General features: G+C 41.5%; 1 protein-coding gene and 1 non-coding gene across 2 annotated transcripts in view; one reads left to right on the forward strand and one right to left on the reverse strand.

Moving 5' to 3' along the window:
* The window catches only part of LOC124717038, a 210,376-nt gene extending 187,747 nt beyond the window's left edge, over window positions 1-22,629 (forward strand). The window contains exons 7-8 of the mRNA XM_047243693.1: window positions 2,966-3,067; window positions 21,953-22,629. Of these exons, the coding sequence (XP_047099649.1) occupies window positions 2,966-3,067; window positions 21,953-22,541 (691 nt within the window). The 3' untranslated portion in view covers window positions 22,542-22,629. The remainder of the gene's footprint in view (window positions 1-2,965; window positions 3,068-21,952) is intronic.
* On the reverse strand, window positions 12,676-12,750 carry Trnas-cga. Its single transcript has one exon. It is a non-coding gene; the product is annotated as a tRNA-Ser (tRNA).
* Window positions 22,630-25,713: the final 3,084 nt, after the last annotated feature.

The following is a 25,713-nucleotide window of genomic DNA, read 5'->3' on the forward strand; positions in this document are numbered from 1 at the left end:
CGTAAAGGTAGTAAAGGAAGAGCTAGGTCCATTGGGTTTCCCATCATTTTATTGCGTTTCTAGTAGCAGAGAGAGATAAGTGGATGGGAGAGGCTTTCCACCATTTCCATGTGCTACTATTTATTCTGGGGAGAGCAGGAGAGGGAGCAGGGGCGAGGGTTCCTCTCAATGACATGAATGGACCACATACACGTGCTGGTGGTTGCTCTAGTGGAGAGGGGTGGGGGGTAATCATGATTGTAAGACACCTGAGTGCGTAACCTGACACTGGAAGTATAGACTGAAATGGAAGTGATGAGATAGTTGTTTTGGATTGGACTGACGTTACTATCTCACTGTATATCAGTTTCGATGTTATCACATAACCAGGAGTGATGTGTCACCAATATGTTTACCTGTCCCTGAACCGATCATCGATAGCTGTTCAGAAATACTTCAGTGGACTGAAGAAAACGAAAGTACAGAAGTGTTCAGGGAAACACAGTAATACAGCATCTACGTTACTTAGGAATGAAATAAATAGGAAGTGCAGGGATGTCACAGCAAAGTGGCAGCAGGAAAAATGGGAAGACATCGAAGTAGCTATGGTTGTGAGAAGAACTGAATCACTATATAGACAAATCAGTACAGCCTTCAGTGAAATTAAAAACTGTGGTGTCAACAGCAAAAGAGCAAGAAGAATTTGATTCTTAAATGCAGAGAAGAGAGCTAAATGATCACAAGAGAACACTTAAGGCCTCTACAGTAGGGAGGAAACCTCTGATAATAGGTAGAAAACGAAATAGGGCTTGGTGAGATTTCAAAAATTATTGGGGAAAGGGAACCGAAGTTGGTTTGTAGAACATATGGGTCTGGAGACATGCCACCTGATCTAAGATAAGAGCATCTATTATACAGTCAGCTTAAATGCTCGAACCTACAAGTTGCTAACAAGAATAGTGTACAAAAGAAAAAAAAAAGTTGAGAGTCTGTTAGATGCCTATTTTGGCTTTAGGAATGGTAAACTCAACAGGGAGGCAGTACTGAGGTTTCGTTTCATAATGGGGGTAGGACTTAAGAAAAATCAAGATTCGTTCACAGGATTTGTCATCCTAGAAAAAAGGTTTCTTGAAGTAAAGCAGGAAAATAAGTGTAAGCTATGGGGAAAGATGGGTATTACGCAATATGTACAAGAACCAATAGGGAGAAATAAGAATGGAGTATGAAGAATGAAGTGTTCAGATTAGAAAATGTATAAGACAGGGATGTAGTCATTGTATCCTACTGTTCAATCAGTGCATCGGAAAAACAATGACGTAAATAAAAGAAAGTTAAATGAATGTGATTAAGCTTACAGGTGAAACGATACTGCTGATGACATTATTATCCTCACTGAAACTTAGAAAAAAGTTGAATAGAAGTAAGTCTAAGGAGCACGAATTATGGACGGGTTGTTTGGGGGATCAGCGAGGGGGGAACAGCGAGGTTATCGACCTCATCGGATTAGAGAAGGACAGGGAAGGAATTCGGCCGTGCCCTTTGAAAGGCACCATCCCAGCATTTGCCTGGAGCTATTTAGGGAAATCACAGAAAACCTAAATCAGGTTGGCCAGACGCGGAATTTAACCTTCGTCCTCCCGAATGTGAGTCCAGTGTGCTAACGAATGCGCCACCTCGCTCGGCTCGAATTGTGGACTGAAAGTTAACGGAAGAAAGTCAAAAGTAATGATGAGCAGCAGAGATCAGATTTGCAATAAACTTGGCATCAACAATGGAGACCATGAAGTAGACAAAGTGCAGAAATTTTGCTACAAGTGAACTACAATAACAAACAAGAAAGGAGGGCATAAAAAGGTGACTCCAGCAGGCATTGGTAGGATTCCTGGCCAAAAGCAGTTCAGTAACATCAAACGTCGGTGGTAATTTGAGGAATAAATATCAGATAATACACATTTGGAGCACAACATTGTATGGTGCTTAGCTATGGAAAACAAGAGAATGCAAGGGTTTGAGATGTGGTGCTGAAAGTGGGTGTTGAAATTTAGGTGGCCCGACGTGAAAAGAAATTAGGTTCTGCACAGAAACGTCAAGGAGAGGACCGTGTGTGAAATATTGGAAATAAGATGGGACGGGATGGTTGGCTTTCGTTAAAGACATCAGTGAGTAACTTCTATGGTACCTGAGGGAGCTGTAAAAGTTTAAAACTGCAGGGGAAGACAGAGATTGGAGTTCGTCTCATAACTAATCTAGGACGTTGTGTGTGTCATTCTGAGTGGAAGAGGCTGCTCATGAGAGGTAGTTGTAACAGGCTACATCAAATCAGTCAAACGATTTGTAATTTAAATAATGGAGTCATGACACAGTCAAGCACCAAGTGTTCCATTGGTCATGACAGAGTTGACATATTGACAGCTCAGTACATGTTGTGCACACTTTTGAGGAGTTCCATGATTGCACATGTTTTATGTTAATGTGAAATACTACAACAAAGCGTGGCATGTTTATTTTATATTTAGTTTCGTGTGTATGAAAGCATTCAGTTTCAAATGTGCACTCTGTTTGATGAAGGTAACATAAATATATTTTGAATAATATTTTTATAATAGTACCGCATTATGTACCTTTAAAGGTATTTGCAGTTTTAATTTCCCTGTGATTGTTTTTGTTATGTTTTCAAACTGTGCCGTCCAGCTGATGCGTATCACTTTAGCTTCATTGTCGAAACTTGTGCATGTCTTTACTTCGTGCTGTAATTTTGTGCAAATTCATGTTTGGTATGCTAAGCAACTGGTAAGAGGCAGTGCGTAAACTGATTACTTCAATGATTACTCATTCATATTAGCCAGCCCACTACTTTCTCGGGCAGTGTGTGTTCTGTGACGTGTGTTTGTGGAGAGTCCCTCAGTGATACTGTCTGTAATGGTGTGCCCTCTGGTCGCCACGTGAATATGCTTCCCATGCCGCGTCTGTCTGTCTGTCTTTGCAGCCCCCTAGCCGCCGCACACAGCGAGGCCAACGCTGTCACTCGCCCAGACACTGCCGCCTGCCACATTCCTCCACCTGACGACCCCACCGTCTCTCTCATGCGGTGAGTTCCGTCACTCGGTGTGCACGTTTTCCACATTCACAGTACATCTTATGAGAGCTGCAACTGAGTGTTATGGTCAACTAATATAAATGTAAGTGTGTATGTATGTATGTATTATGTATGTATGTTCAACATCTCATAAACTGCTGCATGATTTTTTTTTAAATGTATTTGCAACATATCCAAAGTTACTGTATTGATTTCAACCAGATTTGGTACACATATCGCTTCCTATCTAGCCTGAAGCTCATGGGAGTAACAACCACCAACCTCTCAAATGGCTGAGTCAGTGAGTGTGGACGAGAAAAAGAAGTGTGATATGCTGCACAAATATTCAGACTGTATTCGTCCACTATTTGAGAATGAGAGCACTTAGTGACTTGCGATCAAACTCAAAATGTAATTTCAAACTTTACAAACTTTTTCTCCTGACTTCCCCAGTCCCTTCAATGATAAGGAAAAAATTATCACTTTTTGCACTTTCGCTATTCCGGCAATAAAACTGCCAATTAGGACAGGAACTTTTAAATTTATTGCTTCTTTAATATTGACTCCGTTCGTAATGGCTTTTGCAGACAGTATTAAAATATAACACAGAATGTGCCTGAAAAGTTATATAACTCTACAATACAAAGTTCAGGACATATAACATCACAAATATGGTGATGCATGAAAATCTGCCGCATCAGGCATGACGTTTTAATTTGTAACTTCTTTACCAGTAACATTTTTGTAGTATATTTTGCAGATAGTATCCACATACACAAATGAATGAGACGCCTGAAAAACTAAGTTTCCATAAAATTAAGTTGAAGCTACCCAGAGTACACTAATCCACTGTTTCATAACGGGAGCACTTAGACAATTCCAACAAATTTTAAACGTAATTTCAAAATTTTTCTACAGTTTCCCTCGCTGACATTCCCGACGTCAAATATTTCACACATAAACTCGTTTGTACAGTAATCAAGAGTTTAATGCTGTTTTAACCAGGCGTGTCCAATTCCTTAAGAACTGGAAGTTGACTTGTTATATCCTGCGTGGAAAGAAGCACTGTAGGTGACCTGTAAGTGTGTCTCAGGCACACGTACAGAAATGTCAAAGAAATTTGTTAGATATGTGACTTATTAATTTATAAAAGTACAGTGGGAGGGAGACTTCCGACTACCGCTGTAGGTGGGGATGTTTTTCGGAAGAGGCTATGTAACAATATTTAAAAACAGAGTGTTGGTATTTATTTTCTTTATTTAGTTGAGTTTGAACACGTCAAAATATGGAGTGCAATTATCTATTATTTGTGCTGTTTAGTGTGTAAAGCAAATCGTGAGATTCAACACTGTAGTGAGCGAGTAGTTTTCTCAGTCGGTTTCAGGACCTAAGATCAAGCCACATGGCTGAATACCACACATAAATTAACATTCCCGCTCGAATCTTAACGTGTATAACAGCAGAGAATCAGACAAAGAGCAAAACCTCGATTATCTGCTTATCAGTGTACCGATTCTTTAGATTACTAGACCGTGTGTCTGACCATCTGTCTGTGCTCTGCACGGAACACCATGACATCATAACCGCTTGATTTTACTCCTGTAACATGAGGTGTCCTTGGGGGTCTCGCTGCTCGTGCAGGCTGTTTCGAACCATATAATTTCATTTGCTTAAAGCATCTATGCCTGGGTTTCAGGCAGGATGCCTTGTTTCGTTCGATGCTGATGTGGTGTTCCAATACTGTTGGAGAACCTATGCAATAGTGTTTGGGTTTAGGGGGAGTACTGAGCAGGCTGAGGCCTGCATGGGAATTTGGATTGTGGAGAGAGGGGAACTAAGGTAGCCCATGGTGTTTTGCAAAGCCACTGTGCCATGGTGGCGTAGTGGTTCTAGTGAGCAGCAGACCTGGGTTCAACTCCCAACCTTGTTACAAATTTCGTTAGTCACTTAAGTCTGCATTTACCCATTACTTGAAAGAGTCTCTGGAGCCGTACATTTTCGTTTGCCGGTCAGTAATATTAAACAGAGTGAACATGGCGTCCAGGAAAGGACTTTAATTGATGCAACGAATAGTAAAATCGAATCCAGTAGAATATCGGTAGAGAATGTGACAGAAGACAAAGCAGAAAGTAAATTAAAGGAATGAAATCATAAAGAAGACATGGAAACGAGAAATTTACACCGCAAAAGCATCACAATAAAGAATGAAGACAACATGCTGAAAGCAAACAAAAAGGTTACAAAAAACCGACAAAAGCTATAAGAAAAGAAGGAAATTTGTTTTATATACCACCATAAATGCACTCATTAGAGACAGAGCAGAGTCGTAGATTAGGGAAAGTATGGCAAAAGAAATCAGCCACACCGTGTTCAAAGGAAACATGCAGGTATTTTCCCATTGCGATTTGGGGAAATACTGGAAGAACCTAAATCTCAATGGTGAATGGCAACTAGAACTATCACCCAGTGTGCTAACCTCTGTGCCATCACATTTGGTGAATGCAATAAAGAATCAGTTGCAAGAGGAAATAAAGGAAGAAGCTAAAATGAACTAAGACAGGACTTTAAAAAAAGGAGAAAAAATGTTTTTGACAAAGAGAATAGGTAAACCTGGTTGGAATGCAGAATGTGTACTGAGCAACAACATGTAGGCATGGCACTAATAAGAATAGCGGTGTAAGGGTGAAGAAAGTGAAGACTTCCCTCTGTGATTATCAGTAGACAGTTTTGAGAATGACAAAAAAGTCTTGTGTAAAATATCACAGGGCATGGAAAACTAAAACCAGCTACTTTAAACGTAAACTGTTTACAGTCATGGGTAAAGGTACAAACTCTCAAAGACTATCTTTACACAGCGGAGTTAGGTATAATTTTCTTACAAGAAATACAAAACAATTAAATTAAATAGAGACAGTATGCAATGTAGGTGACGTGTGGAAAAATGTTATTTGGAGATACAGTGAAGTGTAAATCAGTGCCGTGACTTATAAAGTGTAATATTATAGATTGACGATATTACTTAATACCTCTTACAAATTTTAGCATGTTTATTAAATGGCAAACTAAAACTACTTATGAAACATAATGTATTCCTTGATAACTATAGTTAGATATACTGGCAGAATATAAAGATATATATTATGTCTCACTCAGTGTGTGGATCATAACTAGCCACAATGATCGTGCACTTAGACAAAGTGTATGATTGTGTTAAAACCGTTTCTGTATTAGGACAGTGGGATGTAATGAACAGATGGCAAATGTTATACACAACATCGTATGGATGAGGCATCCAGTACCAATGTCAACGAAAACTTACGACATCGTTATCAGTAAAAAATTTGATTCGACAGGGCTGTTACATGTAAGTGATATGAAACCACATCCGTAAACATTACAAGCACTCTAGGGTTTTCATTGTGAAGATAATATGTAAGGAATATCCTCATGAAAGCAGTCTTCTGATCAACTACAAGGAAGATTTGCAAAAAAATACAAAAAAAAAATTAACATATATCAAAGTGACACGTGAGAAAATTGACTATAAGAATTTTCTGGCTAATGGAACTACCGTAAGCATGAAAATCTTAATGTAACTACGGGGACTGTACTGTTGAGACTCCTATAGTTGCCAGTCTGGAAAACATCGTTTCAGTTAACTCGGATTATAATAAACTTGAATAATAAACTTGAAGCGATCAAGGATTATGACACGATAATTTTTGGTACTCAGTTGAAGATGTAAAGCCTGTAAACAAGTCTGCAATCATATTTGACACTTCATTCATAAATTCACAGTTGCTTATTTCGTCTGACTGCCGTAATCAGACCAGTTACAAAATAGGAAAAGAAATAGTAATGGAACAATATCTTATGTTGGCAGAGAGTTAAGTTTATAGAAAAATCTTAGAATATGTAAAAGGGTAAGAAGACTGAAAGCCGTAACATTGTATTATGAGTACTCTCATATCAGTATCGACATTACACAACTTGTATATGCAAGTATGTGAGTAGTAGCTAGCAATGACCTGAGAGCATCCTGTACTTACACAAAAAAGAGCTGTAGTTGGTAGAGGGTATTTTCACTTAGATAGTTTAGGTGACAAGCAATAGGTTAAAACAGTTATTAATTAAAATACTTTCCACGTGGCTGGAGTGTGTGTCTTAACAGTAAATGTACATTACGACGTGTAACAACAAAACCCATACTTAAAATGACAATAAAACGTGTAAAAGTAGTACATATCTACATCTACGTGTACATATATACCCTGAAAGCCACCGTATGATGCATGGCAGGGGGTACCATGAACCACTACTAGTCAGTTCATTATCTGTTCCACAAGCAAATAGAACGAGGGAAAAGCGACTGTCTGTAAGCTTCTGTAAGAGCTCTAATTTCAACCTTATTGACCTTATGCAAAATGTACGTTGACTGCAATAGAATCGTCATTCATTCAGCTTGAAATACCAGTTCTCGAAATGTTCTCATACTGGTTTTGAGAAAAGAAAAAAAATCAGTAATAGTTGAGTGTTCATCGAATGAACTAGTAGCAAATCTACCAGCATGTCTCTGCTGACAGGAAATGTAGTCTGACACTGCAAAAAGAACATGACGCCGTGTTGAAGGAAAAGTGTAATTAAAAGTCTCGGCGGTCAGTAGTGCATTTATAGAACTTTTCGAGCGGGCTGTGTGAGGGATGGTATGTTCTGGTGGTGCTGCGGCAGTTAGCTGATTTTGTATCTTTTCAACACGTTTCATTCTTGGAGTATCATCGGATTTTTCTTTTACATGTTGTAGATTACGTTTTGCTACTAGACATACACTTTCGCCTTACGAAAAGGTCTCCCTTTGACTCTGCCCAGTTAAAGAGCGTATATAATCTGGTTAGTTTGGTGTGACAGCTTACTTCTCTTCTTCTTCACCTAACATCTCTTCATGAATCTACCGCATATTTTCTTACGTTCCTCGGCCCACTGTTTTCCAATTACTTTTTTAGTTGTCCCTGTAAACGTACGATTTTCAGCAAGGATTCCAGAGGTTTTGCCTTTCCTGACGGTATTGTATGTGGTTGTAATTTTTTTAAAGTCCTACTTCACTTCTTCTAACTAAGTGAATTTTACTTTTCCGAGTTTATTATATTCAGTAGTTCTTTTGTTAATCTAGTGTTGTGCATTCAGCAGATGTGGCCATAGAATTTCAAGCATCTACTACTATTTCATCAGTAAACTTATTTATAGGCCTGTAGTTTCTATTTTAATCCACATGTCTGTTACATTAGTGAGTCCACAATTTTCTCTTGGAAATATTGTCGCTTCTCTTGCAGTGTCTTCAATTTTAATCTGAAAATGATTTAATTAATGGCTTTTATTTTTGAGTGATCAGTCTTCTGACTGGTTTGGTGCAGCCCACTGTGAACCTCTCTCCTGCACCAGTTCCTTCAGCACTTGCACCTGACGGCCTCAGTTATGTATTGGATGTATTCCAGTCCCAGTTTTCCTCCAAAGGCTATAGCCTCTTCAGCTCCCTCTGGGTCCATGGTGGCTCTTCCCTCATGTCTCTGCATATTTCCTTCTCCTTTCGAGTGTTTTCTGTACGTTCATTTCTTCACCGATTCTACGGAGAACCTCCTCGTTCCTTATCTTATCGGTCCACCTACTAGTCTTTTTCTTACGTCCTCCTCGCTTCATCTGTCGTCGGTTATTTTGCTTCCGAAGCGGCATAATTCTTTAACTTCACCTGTGCCGTGATCACCAGACTAGATGTTAAGTTTCTCACTACTCTTTTCTGCTGCTTCTCATTGCTCTGGTCCTTTCCTGTTTTACTCTCAGTCCACATTCTATACTCATTAGACTGTTCATTTCATTTGACATATCCTGTAATTCGTATTCACTTTCGCTGAAGACAGAAATGTCATCGACGAATGTTGTCATTTCGTTTGTATCCTTTCGCCCTGAATTTTAATCCAGCTGTCAACCTTTCCTTCACTTTTGTCATTGCTTCTTTGATATGTAGATTGAACAGTGGTAATGAAAGGCTGCATCCCTGTCTTACACCCTATTTAACCCCAACATTTTGTTTTGATTTTCCAGTCTTATACGATATTTTACCCATCTTTTCCTGTAACCTATTCCAATGTTCCTCAGAATATCGAACATCTCGCGCCACTTTACATTGCTGAACACATTTTCTAGGTCCACAAATCCTACGATGGTGTCTCCATTTTCCTTTAGTCTTGCTTCCGTTATCAAATGCGACATTAGAACCACCTTTCTGGTTTCTTTACCTTTCCTGAGGACCAACTTATTTCCATCTAACAGATCTTCAACTTTCTTTTCCATTCTTCTGTATATTATTCGCATCAGCTGCTTGAATGTACGAGCATTTAAGCTGATTGTGTGATAGTTCATTCACTTATCGACCCTTGTAATCTTTGGAATTATGTGGATGATATTTTTCCGAAAGCAGACAGTATATCACCAGTCTTGTACATTCATCTCGCTGATGAGAATAGTCCTTTTGTTGCCACTTCCCCCAATGATTTTAGAAATCTATGTACCCCTTCTACCTTATATGGTCTCACGTTTTCCAGCTCTTTTGAATTCTGACTACTGTTTCTTCTTCTGTCACACTGTCAGACAAGTCACCGCCCTCGTAGAGACCTTCAGTGTGCTTTTACACCCCTCAGCTCGCTCCTTTGCATTTAAAGTGGAATCCCTGTTGCACTCTTATTGTTACCACCTTTGCTTTGAGTTTCATTGAAGTTTAATTTTACTTGCCTGTATGCTGAGTCAGTTCTTCCAATGAGTAATTCTTTATCGATTTCTTCATATTTTCCATGCAGCCATTAAGCATTGACTTCCCTACACTTACTGTTTACTTCATTCATAAGTGATTTATATTGCTGTATTCCTGTTTTTCCCTTAACATTTTTGTGCTTCCATCTTTCATTGATCAGTTGAAGTATTTTCTCTGTTACCGAAGGTTTCTTCACATTTACCTACCTTGTACCAATGTTTGTCTGTCCAACATCTGTGACGATCTTTTATTTATAGATGTCCCCTCCTCTTCAGGTACACTGCCTATCCTGGTATTCCTTATCACAGTATCGACGCCCTTAGCGAACTTAAAACTCATCTCATCATTTCTCAGTACTTCAATATCCCACTTTCTTCTACACTGGTGCTTCTGGATACTTCTCCTGAACTAGAGTCTACTCATCATCATTACTAAATTTTGATCTGAGTTTATATCTGCTCTAGATACCCCTTGTAATGAAATATTTGATTTTGAAATCTTTGTCTGAGAACGATGTAATCCAACTGGATTCAATCCATGTCTCCAGGTCTTTTTCCGGTGTACCTCCTCCTCTAGTGATCCCCGAACTGAATTTTTTATGGAACCCAATTAGCCCTTCTCGTCTCTCCTTTCTATTCCTTCTCCTACAACCACATTCCAATCCCCCATGATTAGTAAATTCTCTTCTCCTTTTACATCCTGAAGTACCCGTTCAATACCCTCATACTGGGTCTCATCTCTTCATCTTCTACTTGCGATGTCGGCATGTGCATGTGAGCTATTGATGGCAGCACTGATTTGTTGTGGAATCGTGAACAACCATGTCCCTGAACTGTTCACGGCAACGTACTCCCTGTCCTACTTTCCTGGTCATAATAGGTCCTGCTCATATTATTTTCGGCTGATGTTGATGTACTCTGTATTCTTTTGATCAGAAATCCGTATCTTCCCTCCAGTTCACTTCACTGAACCACCACTACATCCAAATTGACTCTTTGCATCCCCCTTTCTCGATTTTTTACCTTTCCTATGACATGTGCTGTTAGCTGTGCTCTAGGCTTAGCATCTCCGACTAGTAATTAAATGTCTTTCGTCTTATGTTCGAATCCAGCCATTGCTTAACTGCCAGAAGTCTAAGTGTGGTATGAGAGCTGGAATTAATAACTATGAATATTATAATCGTATCTATTGCATCTTTGATGCTGGTCACTTATGTACCTCAGTGCTAGCACCATTTACCAGCTACAGTTCATATTCGTGTTAGTAAGGATGACGTCAGGGTATCGACAGCACTTGCTCCTTTACCTGTGAACCCAAATTGTCATGCTGAGACCTGTATCAGAATAAATTAGAATTATATATTAATACCTTGGGCTGCTGACAGGCGTTGATATATATCAACGGGGACAGATAAAAATGTGTGTCCCGACCGGGACTCGAACCGGGGATATCCTGCTTACATGGCAGACGCTCTATCTATCTCTGCTACCAAAGGCACAGACGACAGTGAGACTGCAGAGACTATCTCGCGCACGCCTCCCGCAAGACCCACAGTCTCACCTTATATGTCCACACACTACATTTGTATCAATGCCCGTCAGCAGCTGAAGGTATTAGTATACAATTCTAATTTCGTTCTAGACGGCTGCTGGTCATCAATGGTATCTGTTCGATCGGACATGCCTGAAAGAACAGATACCATATCTATATATGTATATGTATCAGAATACTCCTAATGGTATGTGATGACAGTCAGCCATCTTATGCTTTTTATGTTCTCTTACATTTTGTGTAAACTTGGCCTGTTATTGTTACAATAGTGTTTTTTTCTATAGTGTAACAGATCTAGTGATGGCAGTAAGCCGAAACTGGTCATTGTGAATAGCTCAGTAATGTGCAATCTAGACTGGTATTTTTGAGCAAAATCTGTGATAATGCCTTAATAGTAGCCTTTATTATTTTATTCATAGCTGTTACTGCTTCAGCAACAGTAGTGCATATTTCAGAATAAAATTCAGTCAACAGTTGCACAGATATTTTTATCTTACCTTATCAGTTTTGACAAATCAGTTTGTCATCTTCAAAAGTCTACAAAATTAGGGATATTATAAATAGTTAGAGCTTCGCCAGACATTTATGTAAACTATAAGTAGTGCGTTTCGGAAACTTACATGGTATTGTTTATGAGATATCAGTATTTTCTACACTGAAGCATACTGTCATCATATAACCAAAAAAATATTAATTATATGTGATTATTATAAACACAGATTGGCAGTCTTGATGAAAGCATATATCGTCATTAAAATAAATTATTAGCAGCAGCTGTTCAACTGACCACCACATTTTCTAGAAGAACGCCACCAGTGTTGTATCAGTTTGTAAGACGTGGCAACAGCTTCAAGACTGCCTTCAGTGCCACAACGCTCCAGGCCACATGAGTACTGCTGACAGTCGGAGGCTCTGTAGGTCAAGCAATGGCGCTTAACGTCACTGAAGACACTGGAAGAAACCAGAACCCTACATATAAATTTACTTAGCGCAGCGCCAGAAATGTGCAACGTAGGAAGGAGATGGCAGCCGAGGCAGCCACAGGTCAGAGCAGATGTTACGCCTTGCGAAACATGGCAGCCGTCGCTTACTGCGAGGCGAGCCCGCCAGCCCGCCAGCTCGCCAGGTTAGCTCTGGAAACGGCCAGCACAGGAGCAGCTAAGCAGAGTGAGACACAAGTGTTTCCATACCAGCAAGTGTGGAAGTAATGAGATTTTCACTCTGCAGCGGAGTGTGCGCTGATATGAAATTTCCTGGCAGATTAAAACTGTGTGTCGGACCGAGACTCGAACTCGGGACCTTTGCCTTTCGCGGGCAAGCGCTCTACCAACTGAGCTACCCAAGCACGACTCACGCCCCGTCCTCACAGCTTCACTTCCGCCAGTTCCTCGTCTCCTACCTTCCAAACTTTACAGAAGCTCTCCTGCGAACCATACAGGACTAGCACTCCTGAAAGAAAGGAGAGCTTCGGTAAAGCTTGGAAGGTAGGAGACGAGATACTGGCGGAAGTAAAGCTGTGAGGACGTGGCGCGAGTCCTGCTTGGGTAGCTCAGTTGGTAGAGCACTTGCCCGCGAAAGGCAAAGGTCTCGAGTTCGAGTCTCGGTCCGGCACACAGTTTTAATCTGCCAGGAAGTTTCAAGAGTGGAAGTGTTTAGTGTGGGAACCACAAGAACATAGCAAAACCCCAGCTGGTGTGGATCGTGAGCTTATAAATACCCAACAACTTTTGCACTTGAAACATTGTTGCGTTGGTTCCACAACAGCATCACTGTAGGGCAATCACTTGGAGTGACGTCTGAAATGCCGCACAGGTCCTCAGTTCGACCTCGCATCACGGAAACGTGTCCTGAGACACGAGACGCAGTGCTGCCACCAGCTCGTGCCCGCCGAGCTCTCGTGTACTAGCGCAGTGGCCAGAGTGCTTCTGCAGTGGGTAACGGCTGCCGCAGTACTGGGGATGCTGGCCCCTACGTTAGCCACAGAGCTCGAAGGATGTCACTGACGGAAGCAGAGGTGTTACAGAGCCGCTCGGCCATGCTGTACTCTGTCAGCGTTGTGGGACATTGTGTACACACATGAGGGTGGCAGCTTGGAGCCTCGGTCCTGCTCCAGTGTTTGAAATGTATTACGACAGAGAACTACAATAAGGGAATTTTAAACCACAAATCAAGGCTACTGACTTCAGTCCTATTTCGTATCTTTTCATTTTGTTGGAATCCCCTAGGAAAGACTTTTCAATGAATGTAGGCCTGACAAATCACAACTGATTTATACTAACCATATTACATGAATGCCACTGACAAGGGACAATATAAGCAATCCCATGCCGACCACAAAAATCCAAGTCAATGGGGAGAACATATTTTTTGGTCTGGTCTGTATCGGAGACATTATACAGATTCTAGGAGTTCCCCAGCTGCAGTGACTGCAGTACCTTGTCGTAGGCTGAGCTGGATAGTGGGACAAAAATAGCTTTCAACACAAGAGGAACATAGACAAACATAGAGTTTGAGAAAATCCTTCAACTGAATTGGACGAATCACTCTCACACTGATAGAAAGGTCAAAGAAACTCCTGTTTTGAGGAATAAATGGATCCTTTTAATTATCTCTCAAAGTGAGAGATTAGAAAAGAACGTTTAAGATGAGTGCTCACAATGAGCAGGAAAACCTCGATTCTCGTCCAAGGTCTGGCACAAATTTTAAACTGTCGCCAAAGGTCCACAGCATTACATCCCAGGTTCAACAAATCTGCCTGGTTTGCACTGAAATGATTTGAATCCAGTGTATCTTCATTGATTTCATTGTAATTGAGTCTTTCATTCTCTTCAGTATATTATATTCATTTCACCTAATTATTGCTTATGTAATGTACTGTTTCTTAAAGCTAGTCATTACATCTGAATAGCGTTTTTATATTAGCTTATTGTTCTGCCACCTAATATCTTATGAATCATTGTTATAGTAATTTTCACCAGTAGAGAGAGAGAGAGAGAGAGAGAGAGAGAGAGGGAAAAAATGTATGATAAAAATTACAAATGAAAAAAATTTCTGGAACCACGTAGTAAAAAATACTTCCAAGTAGAATAATTTTTTTGGTAATGTCCTTAGTTTTCTCACTAAATGATAACATTCAATTGTCTCTTGTTAACATTTCGAAACACAGTAATTTAAATATGGCTTAGCAACCCACGATAACACTAGATTATTTTGGACTGAAACATTGTTATTACGGAAGGCATTTTTATGTGGTATTTGAGGAATTTTTTTTTTAAAAAGCTAAGAAATTTTATGTCATGACAGTCATGCTTTGATATGAACGATTTTTCATCAGGTCCACAAACTGTCCATTAGTGCCAGGAAAATTACTCACAAAACTACCTGTTGTGCCATGTCCTGCCAGCCTACATGAGTGTAGCGGGAGGCACACCCACACAAGTTGACGCTTCTGCCATTCCCAGTAACCTCACACGTGTAAACTGGATTCCCTCCCACTGTTGGTGGGTGCTACAAGAGTACAGAGTTGCACAGTGTAGAGCTGTACATCTTTTAACAGCCAAAACCTTCGAGAAACTGAAGCATGCATACGATTTTTCTAAATGAGCGTAAACTTTCTTTGAGAACGGCTGTAGAAGAGGTGCAAGGGATTTTTCGTTCTGGAAGTGATGATGAGGTGACCACTTGTTAATTAAAGGGAAGGCCCAGAAAAAGCAGAGTAGTAATAAGGGAACGTGGTAGGCCAGGCAAAATATCTTAAAATACCAGCGATCCTGATTCGAAGTACAATATCAGTAGCGGTGGACCAAAATGGTTCAAATGGCTCTCAGCACTTTGGGACATAACTTTTGAGGTCATCAGTCCCCTAGAACTTAGAACTACTTAAACCTAACTAACCTAAAGACCCGTGGTCTAGGGAGCTACCCGTGGTCTACGTGTAGCGTCCTTGATTTATAATCAAAACTTCTTCGATCCCGGGTTCGATCCCCGTCACTGCCTAAATTTTGCTAAATAATCAGCATTGGCGGCCGAAGACTTCCGGCATAAGAAGTCAGCCTCATTCTGCCAACGGCCTTGTCAAAGAGGGCGGAGGAGCGGATAGAGGTTCAGGGCACTCTCTTGTCCTAGGGGTGGGAAATTGCCCCTAAAGGCGGAAGAATCAGCAATGATCAACGACATGAGGATCCAGAAGGCAATGAAAGCTACTGCATTAAAGACACGTAACGTGTATCCACAGGACATGTGGCCTGTAATTGAAGAAGTGTCATGATGATCTCTCCATTGGCAAAAGATTCCGGAATAGTCCCCCATTCGGATCTCCGGGAGGGGACTGCCAAGGGGGAGGTTACCATGAGAAAAAGATTGAATAATCAACGAAAGGATAACGTTCTACGAGTCGGGGCGTGGAATGTCAGAAGCTTGAACGTGGTAGGGAAACTAGAAAATCTGAAAAGGGAAATGCAAAGGCTCAATCTAGATATAGTAGGGGTCAGTGAAGTGAAGTGGAAGGAAGACAAGGATTTCTGGTCAAATGAGTATCGGGCAGAAAATGGTATAACAGGTGTAGGATTCGTTATGAATAGGAAGGTAGGGCAGAGAGTGTGTTACTGTGAACAGTTCAGTGACCGGGTTCTTCTAATCAGAATCGACAGCAGACCAACACCGACAACGATAGTTCAGGTATACATGCCGACGTCGCAAGCTGAAGATGAACAGATAGAGAAAGTGTATGAGGATATTGAAAGGGTAATGCAGTATGTAAAGTGGGACGAAAATCTAATAGTCATGGGCGACTGGAATGCAGTTGTAGGGGAAGGAGTAGAAGAAAAGATTACAGGAGAATATGGGCTTGGGACAAGGAATGAAAGAGGAGAAAGACTAATTGAGTTCTGTAACAAGTTTCAGCTAGTAATAGCGAATACCCTGTTCAAGAATCACAAGAGGAGGAGGTATACTTGGAAAAGGCCGGGAGATACGGTAGGATTTCAATTAGATTACATCATGGTCAGACAGAGATTCCGAAATCAGATACTGGATTGTAAGGCGTACCTAGGAGCAGATATAGACTCAGATCACAATATAGTAGTGATGAAGAGTAGGTTGAAGTTCAAGACATTAGTCAGGAAGAATCAATACGCAATCAAGTGGAATACGGAAGTACTAAGGAATGACGAGATACGTTTGAAGTTCTCTAACGCTGTAGATACAGCAATAAGGAATAGCGCAGTAGGCAGTACAGTTGAAGAGGAACGGACATCTCCAAAAAGGGCCATCACAGAAGTTGGGATGGAAAACATAGGTACAAAGAAGGTAGCTGCGAAGAAACCATGGGTAACAGAAGAAATACTTCAGTTGATTGATGAAAGGAGGAAGTACAAACATGTTACGGGAAAATCAGGAATACAGAAATACAGGTCGCTGAGGAATGAAATAAATAGGAAGTGCTGGGAAGCTAAGACGAAATGGCTGCAGGAAAAATGTGAAGACATCGAAAAAGATATGACTGTCGGAAGGACAGACTCAGCATACAGGAAAGTCAAAACAACTTTTGGTGACATTAAAAGCAACGGTGGTAACATTAAGAGTGCAACGGGAATTCCACTGTTAAATGCAGAGGAGAGAGCAGATAGGTGGAAAGAATACATTGAAAGCCTCTATGAGGGTGAAGATTTGTCTGATGTGATAGAAGAAGAAACAGGAGTCGATTTAGAAGAGATAGGAGATCCAGTATTAGAATCGGAATTTAAAAGAGCTTTGGAGGACTTACGGTCAAATAAGGCAGAAGAGATAGCTAACATTCCATCAGAATTTCTAAAATTATTGGGGGAAGTGGCAACAAAATGACTATTCACGTTGGTGTGTAGAATATATGAGTCTGGCGACATACCATCTGACTTTAGGAAAAGTATCATCCACACAATTCCGAAGACGGCAAGAGCTGACAAGTGCGAGAATTATCGCACAATCAGCTTAACAGCTCATGCATCGAAACTGCTTACAAGAATAATATACAGAAGAATGGAAAAGAAAATTGAGAATGCGCTGGGTGACGATCAGTTTGGCTTTAGGAAAAGTAAAGGGACGAGAGAGGCAATTCTGACGTTACGGCTAATAATGGAAGCAAGGCTAAAGAAAAATCAAGACACGTTCATAGGGTTTGTCGACCTGGAAAAAGCGTTCGACAATATAAAATGGTGCAAGCTGTTCGAGATTCTGAAAAAAGTAGGGGTAAGCTATAGGGAGAGACGGGTCGTATACAATATGTGCAACAACCAAGAGGGAATAATAAGAGTGGACGATCAAGAACGAAGTGCTCGTATTAAGAAGGGTGTAAGACAAGGCTATAGCCTTTCGCCCCTACTCTTCAATCTGTGCATCGAGGAAGCAATGATGGAAATAAAAGAAAGGTTCAGGAGTGGAATTAAAATACAAGGTGAAAGGATATCAGTGATACAATTCGCTGATGACATTGCTATCCTGAGTGAAAGTGAAGAAGAATTAAATGATCTGCTGAACGGAATGAACAGTCTAATGAGTACACAGTATGGTTTGAGAGTAAATAGGAGAAAGACGAGGGTGATGAGAAGTAGTAGAAATGAGAACAGCGAGAAACTTAACATCAGGATTGATGGTCACGATGTCAATGAAGTTAAGGAATTCTGCTACATAGGCAGTAAAATAACCAATGACGGACGGAGCAAGGAGGACATCAAAAGCAGACTCGCTATGGCAAAAAAAGGCATTTCTGGCCAAGAGAAATCTACTAATATCAAATACCGGCCTTAATTTGAGGAAGAAATTTCTGAGGATGTACGTCTGGAGTACAGCATTGCATGGTAGTGAAACATGGACTGTGGGAAAACCGGAACAGAAGAGAATCTAAGCATTTGAGATGTGGTGCTATAGACGAATGTTGAAAATTAGGTGGACTGGTAAGGTAAGGAATGAGGAGGTTCTACGCAGAATCGGAGAGGAAAGCAATATGTGGAAAACACTGATAAGGAGAAGGGACAGGATGATAGGACATCTGCTAAGACATGAGGGAATTTCTTCCATGGTACTAGAGGCAGCTGTAGAGGGCAAAAACTGTAGAGGAAGACAGAGATTGGAATACGTCAAGCAAATAATTGAGGACGTAGGTTGCAGGCGCTACTCTGAGATGAAGAGGTTGGCACAGGAAAGGAATTCGTGGCGGGCCGCATCAAACCAGTCGGTAGACTGATGACCAAAAAAAAAACCTAAAGACATCACACATTCATGCCCGAGGCAGGATTCGAACCTGCGCCTAGAACCCTCGGCCACCCCTGCCGGCTGTAGGTGAACCATCTTGCTGGCTGTATACCAATGTGTCTGGTTCCAAAGCTTACGGCCTGACTCGTTTTTGCATAATTTTTTGATTCTGCGGATGTGACTTTGCCATCTGTAAGTGCTCTGTGTGTTTTAAAGCTGAGTAGCACCGTTATCAGTATTCCATTTCGCTGGTCAGGGTGAACAGGTGCACACACCAGATGCACGCAGTGGCGCATCGCCTCCAACTGGGTCTCAACTATTAAAAGAACATGGTGGTCAAACTGACATCCAGGCTGTCGGCCACCATAATCATAACTCACATTTTATGTCTTCATATTTGATGAAGAACATCGAAAAGTATTTCGCACAGTTATCAGGACACCACGATCCATTTGAGTATATGGACTGTATGGTTTTCAGTTGAAACAGCGACATTAGTATCTACATGCACTTATAATACTTGTAGAAAAAGAAAGTGAATATTCAATTGATGGGCGGATATTGCATTTGTCTGCTGTAATATCTCACTTGGCAGAATAATACAGAGAAATTACTTGTAGTTGGCGTAGGTTATAAAGATCTGCAAAATATTACTCCCAATGACATGGAACACACAGTTTGTAGTACCATAATTGTGGGTACTGTGTCTTTGACTCATTGTAATGAGGCAGTCACATATAAATGAGATGTTGTGTTCCTCAGAATACACGTGGGTAGTGCAATGTCTATAGTGTGTTCACGAAGCAAAGATTTATTTGGAGTTTTATGTCGAATGGTAGTCTAGAAGGATGTATGATATATAAATTTATCCTCATAAATTGCAGGATGCTGTTGTCTTTAGACACATTGCAGCCACAAGAACTAAAGTTGAAACCTGTGTGTACATGGGTGCGTGCGTGCGTTTGTGTGTGTGGTGTGTGGGTGTGTGTGTGTATGTGTGTGTGCGCGCGTGCGTGCGTGTGTGTGTATGTGCATGCATGCAAGTGTGTTTTTGTGTCTGGGTAAGGGAATTCAATTAGTCGTTGTTATATCTGAACTACTTCGATTACATTTGTTTCCTCTTAAACATTAGCTTTCTCTCTCCGCTGGGGCTGTATTGAGAAATTTGCAAAAAAAAAAAAAGAAAGACTTAAATTTATTTCTACCATGACAGGAAGTTGTTTTCTAACACCTGGAGATGAGATTAGTCTTGAGTCTCACAGTTGGAAGTATATAGGTTTGCTACAAACTGGCAGAATATAATTAGCTGCACGAAGAATCTCTCTTAGTTTCGGTCCATGACTGCTTAACAGCAGCATTCTGAGGTCAAGAAACTCATTCTTGAGGATCAATACAAGAAAATATGATGACTAAACGTCCTGAGAGATGGAAGGCAGAAGTTGTTTATAGAGAGTGGATGAAGATTTTGAGCAGTCGATGTAACTGTACATCTGTAAGTTAATATACGGACACTGTTCATGTACATCTACATCTACATGTCTACTCTGCAATTCACATTTAAGTGCTTGGCAGGGGGTTCATCGAACCACAATCATACTATCTCTCTGCCATTCCACTCCCGAACAGCGCGCGGGAAAAACGAACATCTAAATCTTTCTGTTCGAGCTCTGATTTCTCTTATTTTATTTTGATGAACATTCCTACCTATGTAGGTTGGGCTCAACAAAATATTTTCGCATTCAGAAGAGAAAGTTGGTGACTGAAACTTCGTAAATAGATCTTGCCGCGACGAAAAACGTCTTTGCTTTAATGACTTCCATCCCAACTCGCGTATCATATCTGCCACACTCTCTCCCTTATTACGTGATAATACAAAACGAGCTGCCCTTTTTTGCACCCTTTCGATGTCCTCCGTCAATCCCACCTAGTAAGGATCCCACACCGCGCAGCAATATTCTAACAGAGGACGAATGAGTGTAGTGTAAGCTGTCTCTAGTAGACTTGTTGCATCTTTTAAGTGTCCTGCCATTGAAACGCAACCTTTGGCTCGCCTTCCCCACAATATTATCTATGTGGTGTTTCCAACTGAAGTTGTTCGTAATTTTAACACCCACGTACTTAGTTGAATTGACAGCCTTGAGAATAGTACTATTTATCGAGTAATCGAATTTCAACGGATTTCTTTTGGAACTCATGTGGATAATCTCACACGTTTCGTTATTTAGCGTCAACTGCCACCTGCCACACCATACAGCAATCTTTTCTAAATCGCTTTGCAACTGATACTGATCTTCGGATGACCTTACTAGACGGTAAATTACAGCATCATCTGCGAACAACCTAAGAGAACTGCACAGATTGTCACCCAGGTCATTTATACAGATCAAGAATAGCAGAGGCCCCAGGACGCTTCCCTGGGGAACACCTGATATCATTTCGGTTTTACTCGATGATTTGCCGTCTATTACTACGAACTGCGACCTTCCTGACAGGAAATAACGAATCCAGTCGCACAACTGAGACGATACTCCATAGGCCCGCAGCTTGATTTGAAGTCGCTTGTGGGGAACGGTGTCAAAAGCTTTCCTGAAATCTAGAAATACGGAATCAACTTGAGATCCCCTGTCGATAGCGGCCATTACTTCGTGCGAATAAAGAGCTAGCTGCGTTGCACAAGAACGATGTTTTCTGAAACCATGCTGATTACGTATCAATAGATCGTTCCCTTCGAGGTGATTCATAATGTTTGAATACAGTATGTGCTGCAAAACTCTACTGCAAACCGACGTCAATGATATAGGTCTGTAGTTCGATGGATTACTCCTACTACCCTTCTTAAACACTGGTGCGACCTGCGCAATTTTCCAATCTGTAGGTACAGATCTATCGGTGAGCGAGCGGTTGTATATGATTGCTAAGTAGGGAGCTATTGTATCAGCGTAATCTGAAAGGAACCTAATCGGTATACAGTCTTGACCTGAAGACTTGTCCTTATCAAGCGATTTGAGTTGGTTCGCAACCCCTAAGGTATCTACTTCTAAGAAACTCATGCAAGCAGCTGTTGGTGTTTCAAATTCTGGAATATTCCATTCGTCTTCCCTGGTGAAGGAATTTCGGAAAACTGCGTTCAATAACTTCGCTTAGAATTCGCTTGTGAGGAACGGTGTCAAAAGCTTTCCTGAAAACTAGAAATACGGATCAACTTGAATGGGAAAATTATATTTAGTTGTCACTGGACAGGTCTGGTTTCGTAACTATTGTAGTTTCCTCTGTAAGTGTGCATTTCGACAAAAATTTTAGAACTTGCCTTTTCTGCACAGGAGCCTCCCTGCAGAGGTGAAGGGGAGGAGGCTGATCCAGGCAGCTAAGGAGGCGGCAGTCAGCGAGCTGCAGAGTTTGCTGGCAGCTGGTGCAGATTTGGAGGCGAGGGACGACGACAATTTCAGGAAAAATGCCCTGCTCTGGGCAGCAGAGAAGGGGCACGTGGCGGTTGCGAGGTGTCTCCTGAGGGCCGGAGCGGAGGTCGACGCCAGGGACGGCGTCTATCAGGCCACGCCTCTGCACTGGGCTGCGAGGGAGGGCCACGCGGCCGTGGCACGGGAGCTGCTCGAGGCCAGGGCAGACGCCAACGCCAGGAACGACATTCGGAGCACGCCGCTGCTGTTGGCAGCAGAGCACGGCCACCTGGCTCTGGTGCGGCTGCTGCTGGCGCACTCCTCCTACCACAGTGCGAAGAACCGGTACGGCTGGACACCACTGCACTTCGCGGCGCGGGATGGCCATGCAGAGATGGCAAGTACGCTGCTGGAAGCAGGGGCCGACAAGGGGGCCAGAAATGAAAACGGGAAAACGCCGCTGGACCTCGCCAGGGAGAACAGCCACCAGCAGCTTATCGATCTGTTAAGCTGATGTCCGACAGACATCTGTGAACTCAAATGAAAGGAGCTTCCTTACATGTTTTTCAGTATTTTTCAAATAAATGATATGAAAATGTTAATTACGCAATCTGTCCTTTGTACCCATGTACTGAGGTACATTTCCCAGGTTTTCACATCCCGCCAGACACGTAAAAGTCGTTTAGTAGATCTTTTATACGAATTTTAAGTGATGCCATTCGTTTTTGACGTGGTGCATGTTTTTTATTATATTATAAGAAATACTTACCAAAGTTAAGGTTTCTCAAACCGAAAACATGTTCCAAGGTACACTCTAGTAGTGGACCTAAGAACAAGTGCTATCCTGAAACTTAGAAGCAATTCAGTCAAGAAATTCTCATAAATACCGCATTTAATAATCTCTCTGCTACATTATTAGTTCATTACACTTTAAAAATGAATAAGAAAGACGATATTAAGAACAGGATTTATTAAAGTGCAGCTACACATTAAATACTTTTGAAATAGTACACTACTGGCCATTAAAATTGCTACACCACGAAGATGACAAGCTACAGACGCGAAATTTAACCGACAGGAAGAAGATGCTGTGATATGCAAATGATTAGCTTTTGTCCGCAGCTCGTGGTCGTGCCGGGTTCGATTCCCGGCGGGGTCAGGGATTTTCTCTGCCTCGTGATGACTGGGTGTTGTGTCATGTCCTTAGGTTGGTTAGGTTTGCGTAGTTCTAAGTTCTAGGGTACTGATGACCGTGGATGCTAAGTCCCATAGTGCTCAGAGCCATTTGAACCATTTGATTAGCTTTTCAGAGCATTCACACAAGGTTGCCGCCGGTGGCGACACCTACAACGTGCTGACATGAGGAAAGTTTCCAACCGATTTCTCATACACAAACAGCAGTTGATCGGCGTTGCCTGGTGAAACGTTGTTGTGATGCCTCGTGTAAGGAGAAGAAATGCGTACTTTCACGTTTCCGACTTTGATAAAGGTTGAATTGTAGGAATTGTAGCCTATCGTGACTGCGGTTTATCATATCGCGACATTGCTGCTCGCGTTGGTCGAGATCCAATGACTGTTAGCAGAATATGGAATCAGTGGGTGGAGGGTAATACGGAACGCCGTGCTGGATACCAACGGCCTCGTATCACTAGCAGTCGAGATGACAGGCATCTTATCCGCATGGCTGTGACGGATTGTACAGCCACGTCTCGATCCCTGCGTCAACAGATGAGGACGTATGCGAGACAACAACCATCTGCACGAACAGCTCGTCAACGTTTGCAGCAGCATGGACTATCAGCTCGGAGACCACGGCTGCGGTTACCCTTGACGCTGCATCACAGACAGGAGCGCCTGCGATGGAGTACTCAACGACGAACCTGGGTGCACGAATGGCAAAACGTCATTTTTTCGGACGATTCCAGGTTCTGTTTACAGCATCATGATGGTCGCATCCGTGTTTCGCGACATCGCTGTGAACGCGCATTGGAAGCGTGTATTCGTCATCGCCATACTAGTGTATCACCCGGCGTGATGGTATGCGGTGCCATTGGTTACACGTCTCGGTCACCTCTTGTTCGCATTAATGGCACTTTGAACAGTGGACGTTACATTTCAGATGTGTTACTACCGGTGGCTCTACCCTTCATTCGATCCCCGCGAAACCCTACATTTCAGCAGGATAATGCACGACCGCATGTTGCAGGTCCTGTACGGGCCTTTCTGCATACAGAAAATGTTCGACTGCTGCCCTGGCCAGCACACTCTCCAGATCTCTCACCAAGTGAAAACCTCTTGCCAATGGTGGACGAGCAACTGGCTCATCACAATACGCCTTTCACTACTCTTGATGAACTACGGTATCGTGTTGAAGTTGCATGGGCAGCTGTACCTGTACACGCCATCCATGCTCTATTTGACTCAATGCCCAGGTGTATCAAGGCCGTTATTACGGCCAGAGGTGGTTGTTCTGGGTACTGATTCCTCACGATCTATGCACCCAAATTACGAGACAATGTAATCACATGTCAGTTCTAGTATAATATATTTGTCCAATGAATACCCGTTTATCATCTGCATTTCTTCTTGGTGTAGCAATTTTAATGGCCAGTAGTGTAACTATTACCAACAGTTAAGTCACTAAAAAAAGTCAGAGCATTTGCAAGTACCACGTGTTCCATTCTAGTAGCCCTGCAACCTTTCCGAGGTATGGGAGCTGCACCACTGGAAAATTATGATTTAACTCACCACAAGTTATGTAACTAGTTCTAAAAATATACTGAATGTTACAGGCAATAAAACTCTGTACATGAAAAATTTACAATATATTTCAAATAGCTTTAATATGTTATACACAACTGAGACATGCAAACACCTAACTGTTTGCAAATGTTGCATAAATCACATCCTCATTTCTGAGAACTTCAGAAAATGGAAGAAACTGCTTATTCTGGTCTCTACAGTGCATTTCCCCTTGTAAATCTGAAATCAGTTGCTAGATTGAAGTACTACCCAAAATACATCATGTGTTCCTAGGTACACTCTCGCTATACGTAAGTATGCAAGTATGTTCACAACAAGAGCGAAAGGTACGTATAAAATTACGTAAATGACTAGAGTCAAGCTTCCTTTTTTGGAAACTCAATGAAAAGCAAAAATCCTCTATTACTAAGAAACACCAATACTTTGCAATATTTGTTTGCTGAAAAGTACTTAGCATTTCATGGTTTGTGCCGTGTGAAAGTACTGTAACTTTCCCTATACCCAGATTAATGCCATATAAGCTCTGAAATTTGAATGCAAATTACTTTTGTATCTCCTGTTCGGATGATGCTGTTATTTGTGTCTGTAGGTAAAGTGTGATGTCATTGGAAGTATTCACACCACATTATTTTTTAACCTAGACCAAATTTACTCATGTCTCTGCAGTACAGATGATGTGATAGCTAGTGTGTTTATTTACAATGTTATGTTGATAGCAATATTCACATCAAATTACCTACTTATAATCTGAAACCATGTCAGCACATGTGAGGTAGAAGGACCATCGCTATCACATTACAGTCACTCAGCGAATTTTCCCTCTTCCACATTTTCCTCATGTTCATCTAAACCACATTTCCCTGAGCAACGAGTCACATCACGAGAGTGTCTGTACTTTGTTTGATGGTATTACTTGAATGAAA

Source organism: Schistocerca piceifrons, chromosome 9 (genome assembly GCF_021461385.2).
Source record: "Schistocerca piceifrons isolate TAMUIC-IGC-003096 chromosome 9, iqSchPice1.1, whole genome shotgun sequence".
NCBI lineage: Eukaryota > Metazoa > Arthropoda > Insecta > Orthoptera > Acrididae > Schistocerca > Schistocerca piceifrons.